At 46.5% G+C, this 12,942-nt stretch overlaps 1 protein-coding gene across 2 annotated transcripts in view; it reads right to left on the bottom strand.

Annotated features, from left to right (window-relative positions):
* Nucleotides 1-12,942, bottom strand: part of SPG11 (SPG11 vesicle trafficking associated, spatacsin) — a 116,715-nt gene that overhangs the window by 38,622 nt on the left and 65,151 nt on the right. For both annotated transcript variants that reach the window (XM_069766455.1, XM_069766456.1), the window contains exons 22-32: nt 12,734-12,899; nt 12,372-12,580; nt 10,885-10,987; nt 10,624-10,768; nt 10,305-10,541; nt 9,624-9,821; nt 9,402-9,509; nt 9,157-9,319; nt 8,611-8,825; nt 5,936-6,668; nt 5,533-5,666 (exon numbers count right to left, since the gene is read on the bottom strand). In XM_069766455.1, the coding sequence (XP_069622556.1) occupies nt 5,533-5,666; nt 5,936-6,668; nt 8,611-8,825; nt 9,157-9,319; nt 9,402-9,509; nt 9,624-9,821; nt 10,305-10,541; nt 10,624-10,768; nt 10,885-10,987; nt 12,372-12,580; nt 12,734-12,899 (2,411 nt within the window). The remainder of the gene's footprint in view (nt 1-5,532; nt 5,667-5,935; nt 6,669-8,610; nt 8,826-9,156; nt 9,320-9,401; nt 9,510-9,623; nt 9,822-10,304; nt 10,542-10,623; nt 10,769-10,884; nt 10,988-12,371; nt 12,581-12,733; nt 12,900-12,942) is intronic.

The raw sequence follows: 12,942 nt of genomic DNA, 5'->3' as shown, positions 1-12,942 counted from the left end.
ATAAGAGACAGCCAGAACGTATAACACTGTAAATCATATATGATAGGAGTAACGCACTGGATAGTGCAGATAGATCTAGGACAGCACTGTAAACTGACCTACTGGATAGTTAGTGGTAGGCCCGAATAACCAAATGGAGAGGAAAGGCCCCTGGGGAGCAACACGCAATTAAGGCCCAGTGCGTGGCTGAAGAAAAACCGCAACCAGTCGGTACTTGACACCGGCGAGTCCGACCTACCTGAAAGTGGACTGGCCACTAATGCTGCCACTGAGGTCCACCCTGTGGCACTGAGATCCGCCTTGTGGTATGTGGTAGATGTTCTGTTTTGCTGTTGATAGACCACAGACGTTATTGACCGTGAAACACACGGTAAAAGTTGCGCCTCTGACTCACCTGAATGCGGATTGTAACCGCTGCGGCAGCCAACCAAAAGTGATAAATACCGGGCACCTCTCTGAGTGGTGACTGGAGGGGAGCCTAGGCAGATGCTGCAAAAGACCCTTAAGAGACTGATAGAGGGCGTTTCTGACATACCTGACTCTGGAGCAAAAGAGCAGGACCCATGCAGCTATCGATCTCGGACACGTCTAAACCACTGGAACGACTGCAGGCATTGACTAAATGTATCTGGAAGATGACATCTAAAACCTGGATAGCGGACAGTACTGCGCCTGACTTACCTGAATACAGTACAGAACGCCAGTACCACTGCGGTGGTCAATCCAAGGCACGACTGATCCGCTGAAGATACGACAGTTTCAAATAACGTGCTGTACCTGGAAGGTGGTGCGTGTGAAACCTGGATGGCGGATAGAGTAATGCTGCGTTCGGCTCTCGGTATTCTGCCACTATGGCAGATAGAGTACTGTTGCGATCGGCTCCCGGTATACTGCGACTATGGCAGATAGAGTATGGGAGAACCCTGGAGAAGGGTATAGGAGAGAGTTGATTCTGTGTTGCGGTCTAGGTGATAATACATGACGGCATTATGCAGAATAACAGCTTCCATGTAGTAAGCAGCAGCACGGAGTCTGTCTTGAAGTATGTCCTGCCATGCTCATTCTCCTGAAGGTAGAACAGTAGGCTTGTCAACAGGGAGACAAAACTCTACTCTCTGTTGTGCACATGAGTTCAAACCTTTGCGCCTGTGATCTGTGGTCAGATTCTTTATCCACTGAGACACAGCAGACGTTGCTGGAAAATACGGACTCTTAACCAGCTGGAAGTCAGGTCCGAACACTGCAGTTGTGAAGTGGGTAGGAGCAGCTCCCCTCTCTGCTTAGAGCAGTGTGATGGTTGCATCTGGAGGGGGCTGCAGGGAGATGGAGGGCGGGTGCCTGTGAGCAGGAGGAATGGAAATGTCTGATATGCCAGGGCTCTAGCATCGCTGTGTGTAGAGAAATAGCCGAGCCTCGCACCGCTGAAAATCAAGCCACAGGTCTGCAATAACAGAAATCACAACAGCAGAGTGACAAAATGTAGAACTCTGAGGAGAAATGTGCAACTGAAACCCTCTACGAAGTGAACGCCATATGGCAGGCTTTATAGTGGTCCATCACCCTGTGGAGGGTGAGTGACGGACCGTGGCACAGATGACGGCAGCGTGGGGCATACCGCCATACCCCGCTGGTAGCTGCACGGCTCTAGGGCACTTATTACACCGGTGACTGCACGGCTCTAGTACTACTATGCCAGTGATTGCACGGCTCTAGAGTGCTATTACGCCAGTGATTGCGTGGCTCCAGAGTACCTTTAGAGTACTATTACGTATTACGCCAGTGGCTGCATGATGCCAGTGGCTGCACGGGTCTGCACGGTTATAGAATATAATTACACCAGTGACCGGCTTGCATGAAAGGAGGATGCGAATACTCTCCTATAGGATTAGGCATAGTAAGCACACCTACTAAGAAATGCCAGAAGGTTAGGGAAAACGGAGAGATGCAGAGAGGAGTGCCAAACTGCTAAGCAGCGCTACTCACAGCAGGTGTAGTGTCCTGTAGTCTGCTCCAAGGTTGTAATTGCGACAGGCATCAGGACACAGGTCTAGGGCACCAGCATGAAGATGGAGGCGGGGAACCCGGCTGGTGCAGACGCACGCTGGTGGGAAAGGACCAGCACACAGTTCGGAAAGGGGGGGGGCGGAATAGCCATCGAGAACGCTCCCCAGCAAGATAGCGGCGATCCCAGGCCGAATGGGGCGGCTGGGAGTAGTGGGCGGAGCTAGCCTCTCTGTACAGGAATGGATACCGACCGCACCAAGATGGCGCCGGTGGGCGGCTATGACAGTCAGGCGGGAAAAAAGCCCGCCCGAGAGAAGAGGAAGTGGGCGGAGTCGGCACCGGGAGAGTAGGCCCGAGCAGAGGCCGGGGCCTAAATTAGAGGCCGGCGACCGCGGCGCCGGGAGAATAAGCGGCGCGGCTGCCGCGCCAAAAAAAAGGGGACAGTGCGGCCGCCGGAAATAAAGGGAAACAGCACGGGTGCCTGCAAAGACAACCGCGCCGAGGCATAAGGCAGAGCGGCTGCAGCCGGAGAAGAGGAGACGCGTCTACCTGCAAAGGCTGCCGCGCCGGAAAGAAGATAGTGCGGCCGCCGGCGGGGAGCAAGAAGGGGCGCAGCTGCCTGCGAAGGCCGCTGTGCGGATGAGGGAGTCTGTGCCTGCAAGTGATGTTTGCAGCTCAGATCCCTGCTGCCTAGTAACAGTGACGACCGCCCAAGGTAACCTGCCTACACTGGGACGGGTGGGGAAATACTCACCTCACACATCCCACGTCGTCCCATACTAACCTTAATCCAAGGAAGGCATGAGACGTCCAGGGAGCTGGTGATGGACGTCCTCGTCTCCTCGAACCACAGGCTCTGGTGGGCGAGTGGGTGGGGGACGGAGCTAGGACCGGACTTCTGAGCACGCTTGTGTGCTAGGATCATGGTCCTGCTGAGGGATCTATGAGGATACGGGGTGGCAGTACACACCGTACTCATAGTCCGCATTGTGGGATTACAGGTGTGGCTGTTCACCCTGTATCCCTTCCGGAAAAACCTGAAAGAAAACGACGCACATTAAGGTAGATAAGGGTCTAATGAAAGACCCGTGTCCACCTCCTACTGACACTAAGCTAAACTGAATATCCTACTTCCTGTCGGTGGGGTGTACACTGCAGAGGAGGAGCTAACTTTTTTATTTGCATAGTGTCAGCCTCCTAGTGGCAGCAGCATACACCCATGGTTCCTGTGTCCCCCAATGAGGCGATAGAGAAATACACTTTAAACATTAATTTTCATAAACCTGTAGTAAGGAAAAATGACTTGCAGGTGGCACCACACTACCCCAAAGCACACTATCACAAAGCTGCTTACAGACATTACAAACAAATCCTAACATTTGCCTTGGGGGCCTTCCAGCTTGCCGAACTCCTTGCCCAGACGATTTCAGGTACGTTGGAGGATTGTGCACTTCACTGCAGGTGAGTCACATATGCAAACACATTTGTAAACATGCACTGCTTTTTCGGTGATTACTTCGCCCCACACGCACAAATAATACACCATTTGAAAGGTAAACTTGCCCCCCTTCAGCAAGAAAAGACACAAACAAACCACACATTCACTATCTGATTAATAAATACAGTTTAAAGATTCATTTTCAGAAACCTGCAGAAAAAAATAGCCTGCAGGTGACACCACAACCTCAAGACATTTTTTTAGCCTCTATTTATCAAACCAATTTATTGTATTACCAATCTACATATATAAATACCTCTATGTGTTCATCATCTCATTAAATACATTAACATTTGACCAGCTTAATTTTCCTGAAATTGCCTGCACCCCCGACAACCAATGTGCAAACATTTTGCACGGGCCAACTAGTTATTTATTATTCACCAATCCAACTTAACCCCTAATCAGTTATATGGCATGGGTAGGACCACCTCATCAGAATGTCAGATGTTGTCATGCCCTCAATGCAAATGTTATTCCCATGATATGGTCTTCCCTTTATGTAATAGAATATTAGTCTACTGAAGTTGCTCATTTCTGAGTTTTTGATAACTGCTTATGTTAGAATTTACGATTGACCCTCGTACACTTATACTCATGCATGTGAGATTTTGATACTTACAATACCTCCTAAACGCACCTTCCAATTTCTACAGAGCAAAAAAAGGGGAGAAGCCAGCGCAGCCTAAGGTTAAGACGCAATACATAAAGTGCAAATGCACATATTAATTTCTAACTGTATTATCAAAATGAGACATTTAGCAAACAATTGATCAATTCTTTAAGCCACCCCGCCTCTTCACGGCAATCTCATATTGCGGCAGTCCTACACTACGTTTTTTATATTCGCTGCGCCATAAAGGCCTCCTAAATAAACTAAATGCAAGACCACATTAAAAACATGCTGTACCTGGAGCATTACTGAGTCACCCCCATGGCGCCAGAGTAGGCAAGCGAGGATAAAGGTTGACCAGGTCCAGACAGACATTTCGGATCCAACCTCCACACTGCCCATCCAGAGCCACAGATGAAGAGTGAGACAGGCTGAGGAACAGGTGCATAATTAAACAAAGCCTGAGGCAGGGCAGGGCTGCTGTATGTGAACAGCAGCCTATCAATCACTGAGACACAGAAAGAATGGCGCACATAACCAGGCGCGGCGCACGGCAACAGTGGTGGTCAGCCACTTACCAATAACAGAGCAAAAAAAGCGGAGAAGCCAGCGCAGCCTAAGGTTAAGACGCAATACATAAAGTGGAAATGCACATATTAATTTCTAACTGTATTTTCAAAATGAGACATTTAGCAAACAATTGATCAATTCTTTAAGCCACCCCGCCTCTTCACGGCAATCTCATATTGGGGCAGTCCTACACTACGTTTTTTATATTCGCTGTGCCATAAAGGCCTCCTAAATAAACTAAATGCAAGACCACATTAAAAACATGCTGTACCTGGAGCATATACTGAGTCACCCCCATGGCCTGTTTCACTCTTCATCTGTGGCTCTGGATGGGCAGTGTGGAGGTTGGATCCGAAATGTCTGTCTGGACCTGGTCAACCTTTATCCTCGCTTGCCTACTCTGGCGCCATGGGGGTGACTCAGTATATGCTCCAGGTACAGCATGTTTTTAATGTGGTCTTGCATTTAGTTCATTTAGGAGGCCTTTATGGCACAGCGAATATAAAAAACGTAGTGTAGGACTGCCCCAATATGAGATTGCCGTGAAGAGGCGGGGTGGCTCAAAGAATTGATCAATTGTTTGCTAAATGTTTCATTTTGAAAATACAGTTAGAAATTAATATGTGCCTTTGCACTTTATGTATTGCGTCTTAACCTTAGGCTGCGCTGGCTTCTCCCCTTTTTTTGCTCTCTTTCCAATTTCTACGACGCTTGAGCCTAGTATATTAAATACTTCTGGAATAACCGTATTATGCCCTGACAGTGTTGTGTTGTATACGGTGTTGTCTGTTATTAATTTTTGTATAAAAATGAGTTTTAAAAAAAGGATGTAAAAGACTTTACATACCTGGCTCAGCTCATACATACACAGCATCTGTCTGCAAAAAGTCTTTCCATGTGTACAAGCATCTTTCAGAACTTCCAGATGTGTGACCACAGGGCTTGGGGGGGTCTGAGAAGATGTGGAATCCACACTGGATGCTAGAGACAAAGCAACGAAAGGCAATGAAAACAAGCAGAACTAGAAGAACAAGTCATTTACCTTATATCACTCAAACTCTGAAATATTTAAAGCTGATGCAGCCCCTTTACAGACATCCTAATTGCTGACGGATGGAAATCTGTAGGAGTTTACTAGGTAGAGGCATGCATGTAATTTAAGTATGGGGGGGCTGCAAATTTGCAAAATTGTGGTGGGTGATCTTTTGCTAGCCATTTGTATTCAGATATACTAAGCTTTTTCCACTTACAGCTTTGCAATCTCCTTTTCCGATTCCACATGCTTTCCTGGGCGTCTATGCCTGCAGTGATGATTTTCTGGATGTCAGGATGCAGTTGATGTACTGTTATATCCCCTGAGGCCAGCGCCCGGCAGCTCAGCACAAGCCATAAATCATGGTGGGACAACTGGAAGTACCTGCATACTCGGCTGGCTTCATGTGCCCTACTGTCATCCAGTAGTCGGTTTATCAGACTGCTCAGTACCAAAGAGCTTGGACTTTCATTCGTTCCTGGAGCTACATCATGTAGTGGAGGTAAACTGGTGATGTCTAGGAGTTCGGGAGAATTCAGTAAAGGCAGATCCGAAAATGAAAACTCAGAGGCAAAACTAGTAAAAGCCGAAAGAGGGGACAACGTCCGTGAGCCACCAGTCCGATTTAACACTTCCCGCTTGATGCGACACTTCCAGATCTGCTGTTCCAATTCTTCTAATGTCCTCAGTGACGAACATTCGTCCAGCGAAAGCCAGTGCCCTGCAAGTGTGAAGAGCAGCTCATGTTCTGCCAGTGCCTCCATCTGCTCCGCTATCAGGGCACTGGTGGCAGTGGGCTCCGCAGCCTGAGAGTGGAAGAAATTGGATGCTATGAGACAGGACAGCTGGTTGGTGCAAAAAGTGATATGGCACTTCCGCCAATACTGTGCTCGGCTCTGCGGGCAGTTCCATTGACCAGTCTGTCGAAGGCGGCTTTGGTCTTGTAGCACCTGTACAGAAAACCAAGGAATATATAAGTGAAGACAACCTAAAGGGGCATTTTATCACAATACTGAAATTGGTGTTATATGAGCTCATGTCCTCCGAGATTAGGGTCTATAGCCCCCAAGCGTCTTTGCAATAATCCTTATACATACAGCCCAAGCGCATGTGCAGAAATCATAGGGTCTTCTAGCAATATTCACAATGGGAGACAAGACCCACTAAGTGGTCTCTCTAAAGCACCCAGTTTTTCTGAATGCAGCCACCATTAGTGCAGTGCTCTGAATATGGCTTCATATGGCTGCTGGCATAGACACTGGGTCCAGTATATCTGCATATGGCTGGTAGCAAAGAGACTGGGACCAGTATATCTGCATATGGCTAGTGGCAGACACTGGGACCAGTATATCTGCATATGGCTAGTGGAACAGACACTGGGACCACTATATCTGCATATGGCTAGTGGCACAGACACTGGGACAAGTGTATCTGCATATGGCTGGTAGCACAGAGACTGGGTCCAGTAAATCTGCATATGGCTGGTAGCAAAGAGACTGGGACCAGTAAATCTGCATATAGCTAGTAGCACAGAGACTGGGACCAGTATATCTGCATATGGCTAGTGGCAGACACTGGGACCAGTATATCTGCATATGGCTAGTGGAACAGACACTGGGACCACTATATCTGCATATGGCTAGTGGCACAGACACTGGGACAAGTGTATCTGCATATGGCTGGTAGCACAGAGACTGGGTCCAGTATATCTGCATATGGCTAGTGGCAGACACTGGGACCAGTATATCTGCATATGGCTGGTAGCACAGAGACTGGGTCCAGTAAATCTGCATATGGCTGGTAGCAAAGAGACTGGGACCAGTAAATCTGCATATAGCTGGTAGCACAGAGACTGGGACCAGTATATCTGCATATGGCTAGTGGCAGACACTGGGACCAGTATATCTGCATGTGGCTAGTGGAACAGACACTGGGACCACTATATCTGCATATGGCTGGTAGCACAGAGACTGGGACCAGTAAATCTGCATATAGCTGGTAGCACAGAGACTGGGACCAGTAAATCTGCATATGGCTGGTAGCACAGAGATGGGACCAGTAAATCTGCATATGGCTGGTAGCACAGACACTGGGATCAGTAAATCTGCATATGGCTGGTAGCACAGACACTGGGATCAGTATATCTGCATATTGCTGGTAGCACAGACACTGGGATCAGTATATCTGCATATTGCTGGTAGCACAGACACTGGGATCAGTATATCTGCATATTGCTGGTAGCACAGAGAATGGGACCAGTATATCTGCATATGGCTGGTAGACAGAGAATGGGACCAGTATATCTGCATATGGCTGGTAGCACAGAGAATGGGACCAGTATATATGTATATGGCTAGTGGCACAGACACTGGGACCAGTGTATCTGCATATGGCTCGTAGCACAGACACTGGAATCAGTATATCTGCATAGGGCTGGATGCACAGAAAATGGGATCAGTATATCTGCATATGGCAGGTAGAACAGATACTAGGACCAGTGTGTTGCTAAAGAAAAATTCGTCAAATTCCTGTGCTTTGTGTGTTTTCTGATATGGAGTTAGCCTGCATGAGATAATGGCACTCAGATTGGTCAGAAGGGAAACAATTAGAGGAATAGTTGGGTATTTAAGGTTTGCTCTTTAACAATGGATCACGTAAGTATTTGTAACTATTGTTAGAAAGTATGGAAGGATCTAATGCTGGTTGTAAAATGCCCAGTTTCACAGCCCCGTGTGATGATTTTTTAATCATTAAACTCCATAACGTAGAGATAATAAGCTACCGGTATATAAAAATGGAAGCTAATTAGGGGCAGTATCTGCTTTTGAGACAGTACACGTCATGTAAAGGAAAATGGCATACAAGAGACCAAAGGATACACAGAAGATTTACCTCTTCTATTACCAGGTTGTCAGTGGGCAATTCTGCCAATTCAGCTACTTGACGAGCCAAAGTAAAGTGTCGGCCTTCTAGCAGACCCTGCAGCAGTCTCTGACACTCCACCTGTAGCGCTGCAGGGCTGTAGTCCCTCAAAAGCTCCTCGCTAATCACAAAAGGATGATTTTCCAGGATTTGACAGAGGGTGTTTAGTTTGGGAATATCCATGCCTACAAAGTGAACAAACGTTACATCTTCGGGCACCCTGGATTTAGTATTTATTAGACATTAGTGATGAGGGAACGTGCTCGGATAAGGCGTTATCTGAGCATGCTCAGCTGCTGTTAGACAGCCTCAACACATGCAGGGATTGCCTGTTTGTTACGCAATCTCCGTATATGTGGAGGCTGTCTACCAGCCGCGAGACATGCAGCTGCAGGGACTCAAACACATTATCCGAGTACGCCGAAGATACTCGGTTAGCACCAGAGGGTGCTCGGATAACACGATATTCGAGCACGTTCGCTCACCTCTATGAGACATATGACATAGTGCCTTTACCTTCACATATATTCTGGCTGCCGCTATCACAAAGAAGCTGCAAAATGTTCTGTAACTCATATGGAGTGCGGCTTTGGAGAAGCAGAAGCTGCAGGAGATGAGAAGCCCGGGCGTGAAGCCACAAGAAAGGGATCGGAGCTGGAGAACCATCTTCAGGCTGGAGCTATAAGATGGGATTCATATTACAGGCTACCCACCTTTGCAGAAAGCAGACAGCACCATACGTAAAGAGATAGATTACTTACACTGGACAAACTACTCTGGAAATCCAGTAATTTGTTCTTGGCCTCCATGTAATTCTTGTCACGCAGACAAAGCTCATACACATCAAGCAAGATCAGCAAGGGGCAGTCCTATGTCAGCAAATTGAGCAATGTCATTACAGGCATGTAGCACAAATTATAGAGAAATGACGACTTTTTTTATTATAATATTGCCCCTTCCCCAGTAGTTCCCAAATGCATTACCTCCATGAAAATGCTGAACGCCTTTTGCAGGGTACCACTGTCCGTCTTTGCCAGGAGAATATCCCAAATCTGCACAAGATCTTCCAAGCTCCACTTATGATCGATAGCGTCAGATGACAAGTGCGTGATCTCTGAATATGTAGCAGCATCCACTGAACTCACGATCCAGGCACAGAGGCAGGAGACGCTGTCTGCACCCTAATTAGCAGAAGGTACAATTAGCGGTTGAAGATCTAGGAGATCTAGAGATTCATATGGTCCATCTTGAGCACAGATCCAGTAAAGATGTGTCTTAACCTAAACGTACAAACCTTTTCTAATGATCTAAAGCAGGGGTCCCCAACTCCAGTCCTCAAGGCCCACCAACATGTCATGTTTTCAGGATTTCCTTAGTCTTGCCCAGGTAATAATTGCATCACCTGTGCAATGCAAAGGAAATCCTGAAAACATGACCTGTTGGTGGGCCTTGAGGACTGGAGTTGGGGACCCCTGATCTAAAGGACAAACATTTGGGGCCAAGAGGATAACCAACCCACCACACTGGCATACCTATACATTTTTTGCAGCTAATATAGTGTTCCTCTAACCATGACCTGTACATTATGTTGAAGGACCCATGCAATGTGCTTTGATTTGACGTTGCGAGTACATGAAAGCCTCCACATCACCCGCAGCCCTCACCTGTGTAGAGGCAGCCAGCACACTGAATAGAGGCACTCTCCATCGTGTACACTCCTTTAGAAGCATCTCCCCTGGCTCTTCTGTATCAAGGCATTTCAGTATCACATGGTGGAGATTGTCTGTGCTTGCATCTCTGACAATTTCTTGCAAGGAACAACCATTGGAGACTTTATTTTGTATCGCGAGGGAGATGTGACTTCGGAGAACAGGATTTAAATCATCTAAGACATAAAAGACCTGGAAAGGACAAAGCCCAGATGACACTAGAGAAAAGCAGAAAGGACAGTAGCAATGGTGGAGCGGCTGGGGGTGGACTGACCTGTTCTGTGCTATAAGCATGTACCAGCAGCTGCAGCCAGTCTTGTCTCTGTGCACAGTACTTCAGATAGCTGGTGCTCACAGGAATACCATGGAGGAGACAGAACTGCACCACTGTGACCCACAGACTATGAGGAGGAAGCGGACTGCAGGTAAAACAGGCAGAATTCAAGATCATTGATGGGGTCACAAGTCCATTCTTACTGACAGCATTATCAAACATTACTGCCAGTGCTGTCTCGTGTGTCGGGGTACATCATACCTGTCCTCCTGCTGCAAATTTGCCTCCACAACATCTTCCAAGCTCACTAAAAGATCTTTTGCAGCCTCTATTTCATTTTCCACTAAGTTTGACAATCTCTGGGCTATAAAAAAAAAATAAGATGGACATGTAACTCTTGCACATTACGAAGTCTAGGTCATCAATATATAGAAGTTTTATTCAATATTCAGAAGTTTTAGGCAGGTGTGAAAAAAATGCTGCAGCGTAAGAATCATTTCAGAAAACTAAACTATTCACACACTTCCATTTATCACTAAAGAGAAGTCTAAGTCAAATCAGTATTTGGTGTGACCGGCCATCCAAACAGCATCAATTCTTCCAGGTACATTTGCACACAGTTTTTGAAGGAAGTCGGCAGGGAGGTTTCTCCAAACATCTTGCAGAACTAACCACAGATCTTCGCAGGAGATCGACTGCACAAATCCTTCTGACTCTTCATGTAATCCCAGGCTCAATGATGTCGAGATCAGGGCTCTGTGGGGGCCATATTGTCACTTCAAGGACTCTTTGTACTTCTTTATGCTAAACATTGGCTGTATGTTGCAAGTCATTGTCTTGTTGCACAATAAATTTGGAGCCGATCAGATGCCTCTCTGATGGTACAACATGATGAATAAGTATCTCCCTGTATTTCTTATCACTGAGGACACCAAGAAATGGGCGAAACTGAGGATAATAGACACAATGGTCATCAAGAAAGCTTAGAAGCATGATCTATCTTTCATCTGCTGCACTGTTACTTCAAAATCAGAAGATGTCCAGCAGTGCCATCAGCTCAGAAGTGGGAACAATCAGGGAGACCATCTACTGTTCAGAGTAGTCTGACCAGAAGTGGTCTTCACTGAAGAATTGTGGCCAAAAACCATACCTTCTACATAGAAACAAGGCAAAGGTACTTAATTATGCACAAAAACATAGGAACTGGGATGGAGAAAAATGTCATTAGTTCAGGACTGATTGGTGTAATTGTAACTGGAGGCAGTAACAGGCGACAGTGAAGCATGGTGGAAGGTTCTTAAAAGACTGGAGCTGCATTTCAGCAAATGGAGTTGGGAATTTGGTCAGGATTAATGGTGTCCTCAATGCGGAGAAGCAAACAGTTATTCATCATGCAACAACATCAAGGAGATGACCGATTGGCTCCAAGTTTATTCTGCGGGAGAACAATGAACTAAAACATACAGCCAATGTCATTAAGAACAATCTTCAGCATAAAGAAGAACAAGGAGTCCTAGAACAGATGATATGGCCTCCACAGAGCCCTGAAAACATAGAGGGTACTTGAAATGACACTACTAAAATAAGGGTAATAATAAAGCTGGACAACTCTGGCTAATACCTGAATTTTCAGTTGCTTAAACACCGAAATCAACACCAATATGAAAGCAAAATGGTATAAACCAATCTTCACTACAGGAATAGTAATATGCTAATTTAATAATATTAACAAATATCATCCATCACACCTAATGCTTGCATTTGGGAAACTTTTCCTGCCTCCTCCTGGAGGGATGAGCTGTGCCGCAGGATCACATTGGCCACATTTACATCCATGCGGAGTTTGTAGCTACTAAGTCCAAGTAGCTCAAGGAAGCAAACACAGGAGGAAATGACAACGGGGGCATGAAAGAAGGACAAGGCCAGCGAGTACACATCCTTTGCAACCTGATGGATACTGAAATAAAAGAGATTGGAATAAGGGATACGAAGAAGTGGGAGGTCATAGAGTTATAATTCATGGGAGTCAGTCAGAGGGGAGATAAAAAGTGATAAAATCTGCATTCTGGTCTAACAATCGCATATTACTTAAAAGGGACTCTGGACTTACAGCTGCTTTGGATCTTTGCTTTTCAAAAGATAATGCACGAGAAAAGTGGAAAAGGCGACAGCGGGCCGGCCACTGCGTAAATAGAAAAAGGTATCCAGATGTTCCACTACGGACAGCTTTTTCACCAACGTCGGGCAGGAGAAATGTGGGATCACCGAACTGGTGTCTGTAAAGATAAAAAAAAGCATGTTGACCGTGCCTACAGGTCG

Source organism: Ranitomeya imitator, chromosome 4 (assembly GCF_032444005.1).
Source record: "Ranitomeya imitator isolate aRanImi1 chromosome 4, aRanImi1.pri, whole genome shotgun sequence".
Classification (NCBI taxonomy): Eukaryota; Metazoa; Chordata; class Amphibia; order Anura; family Dendrobatidae; genus Ranitomeya; species Ranitomeya imitator.
This window is presented reverse-complemented; position numbering and strand designations above follow the sequence as displayed.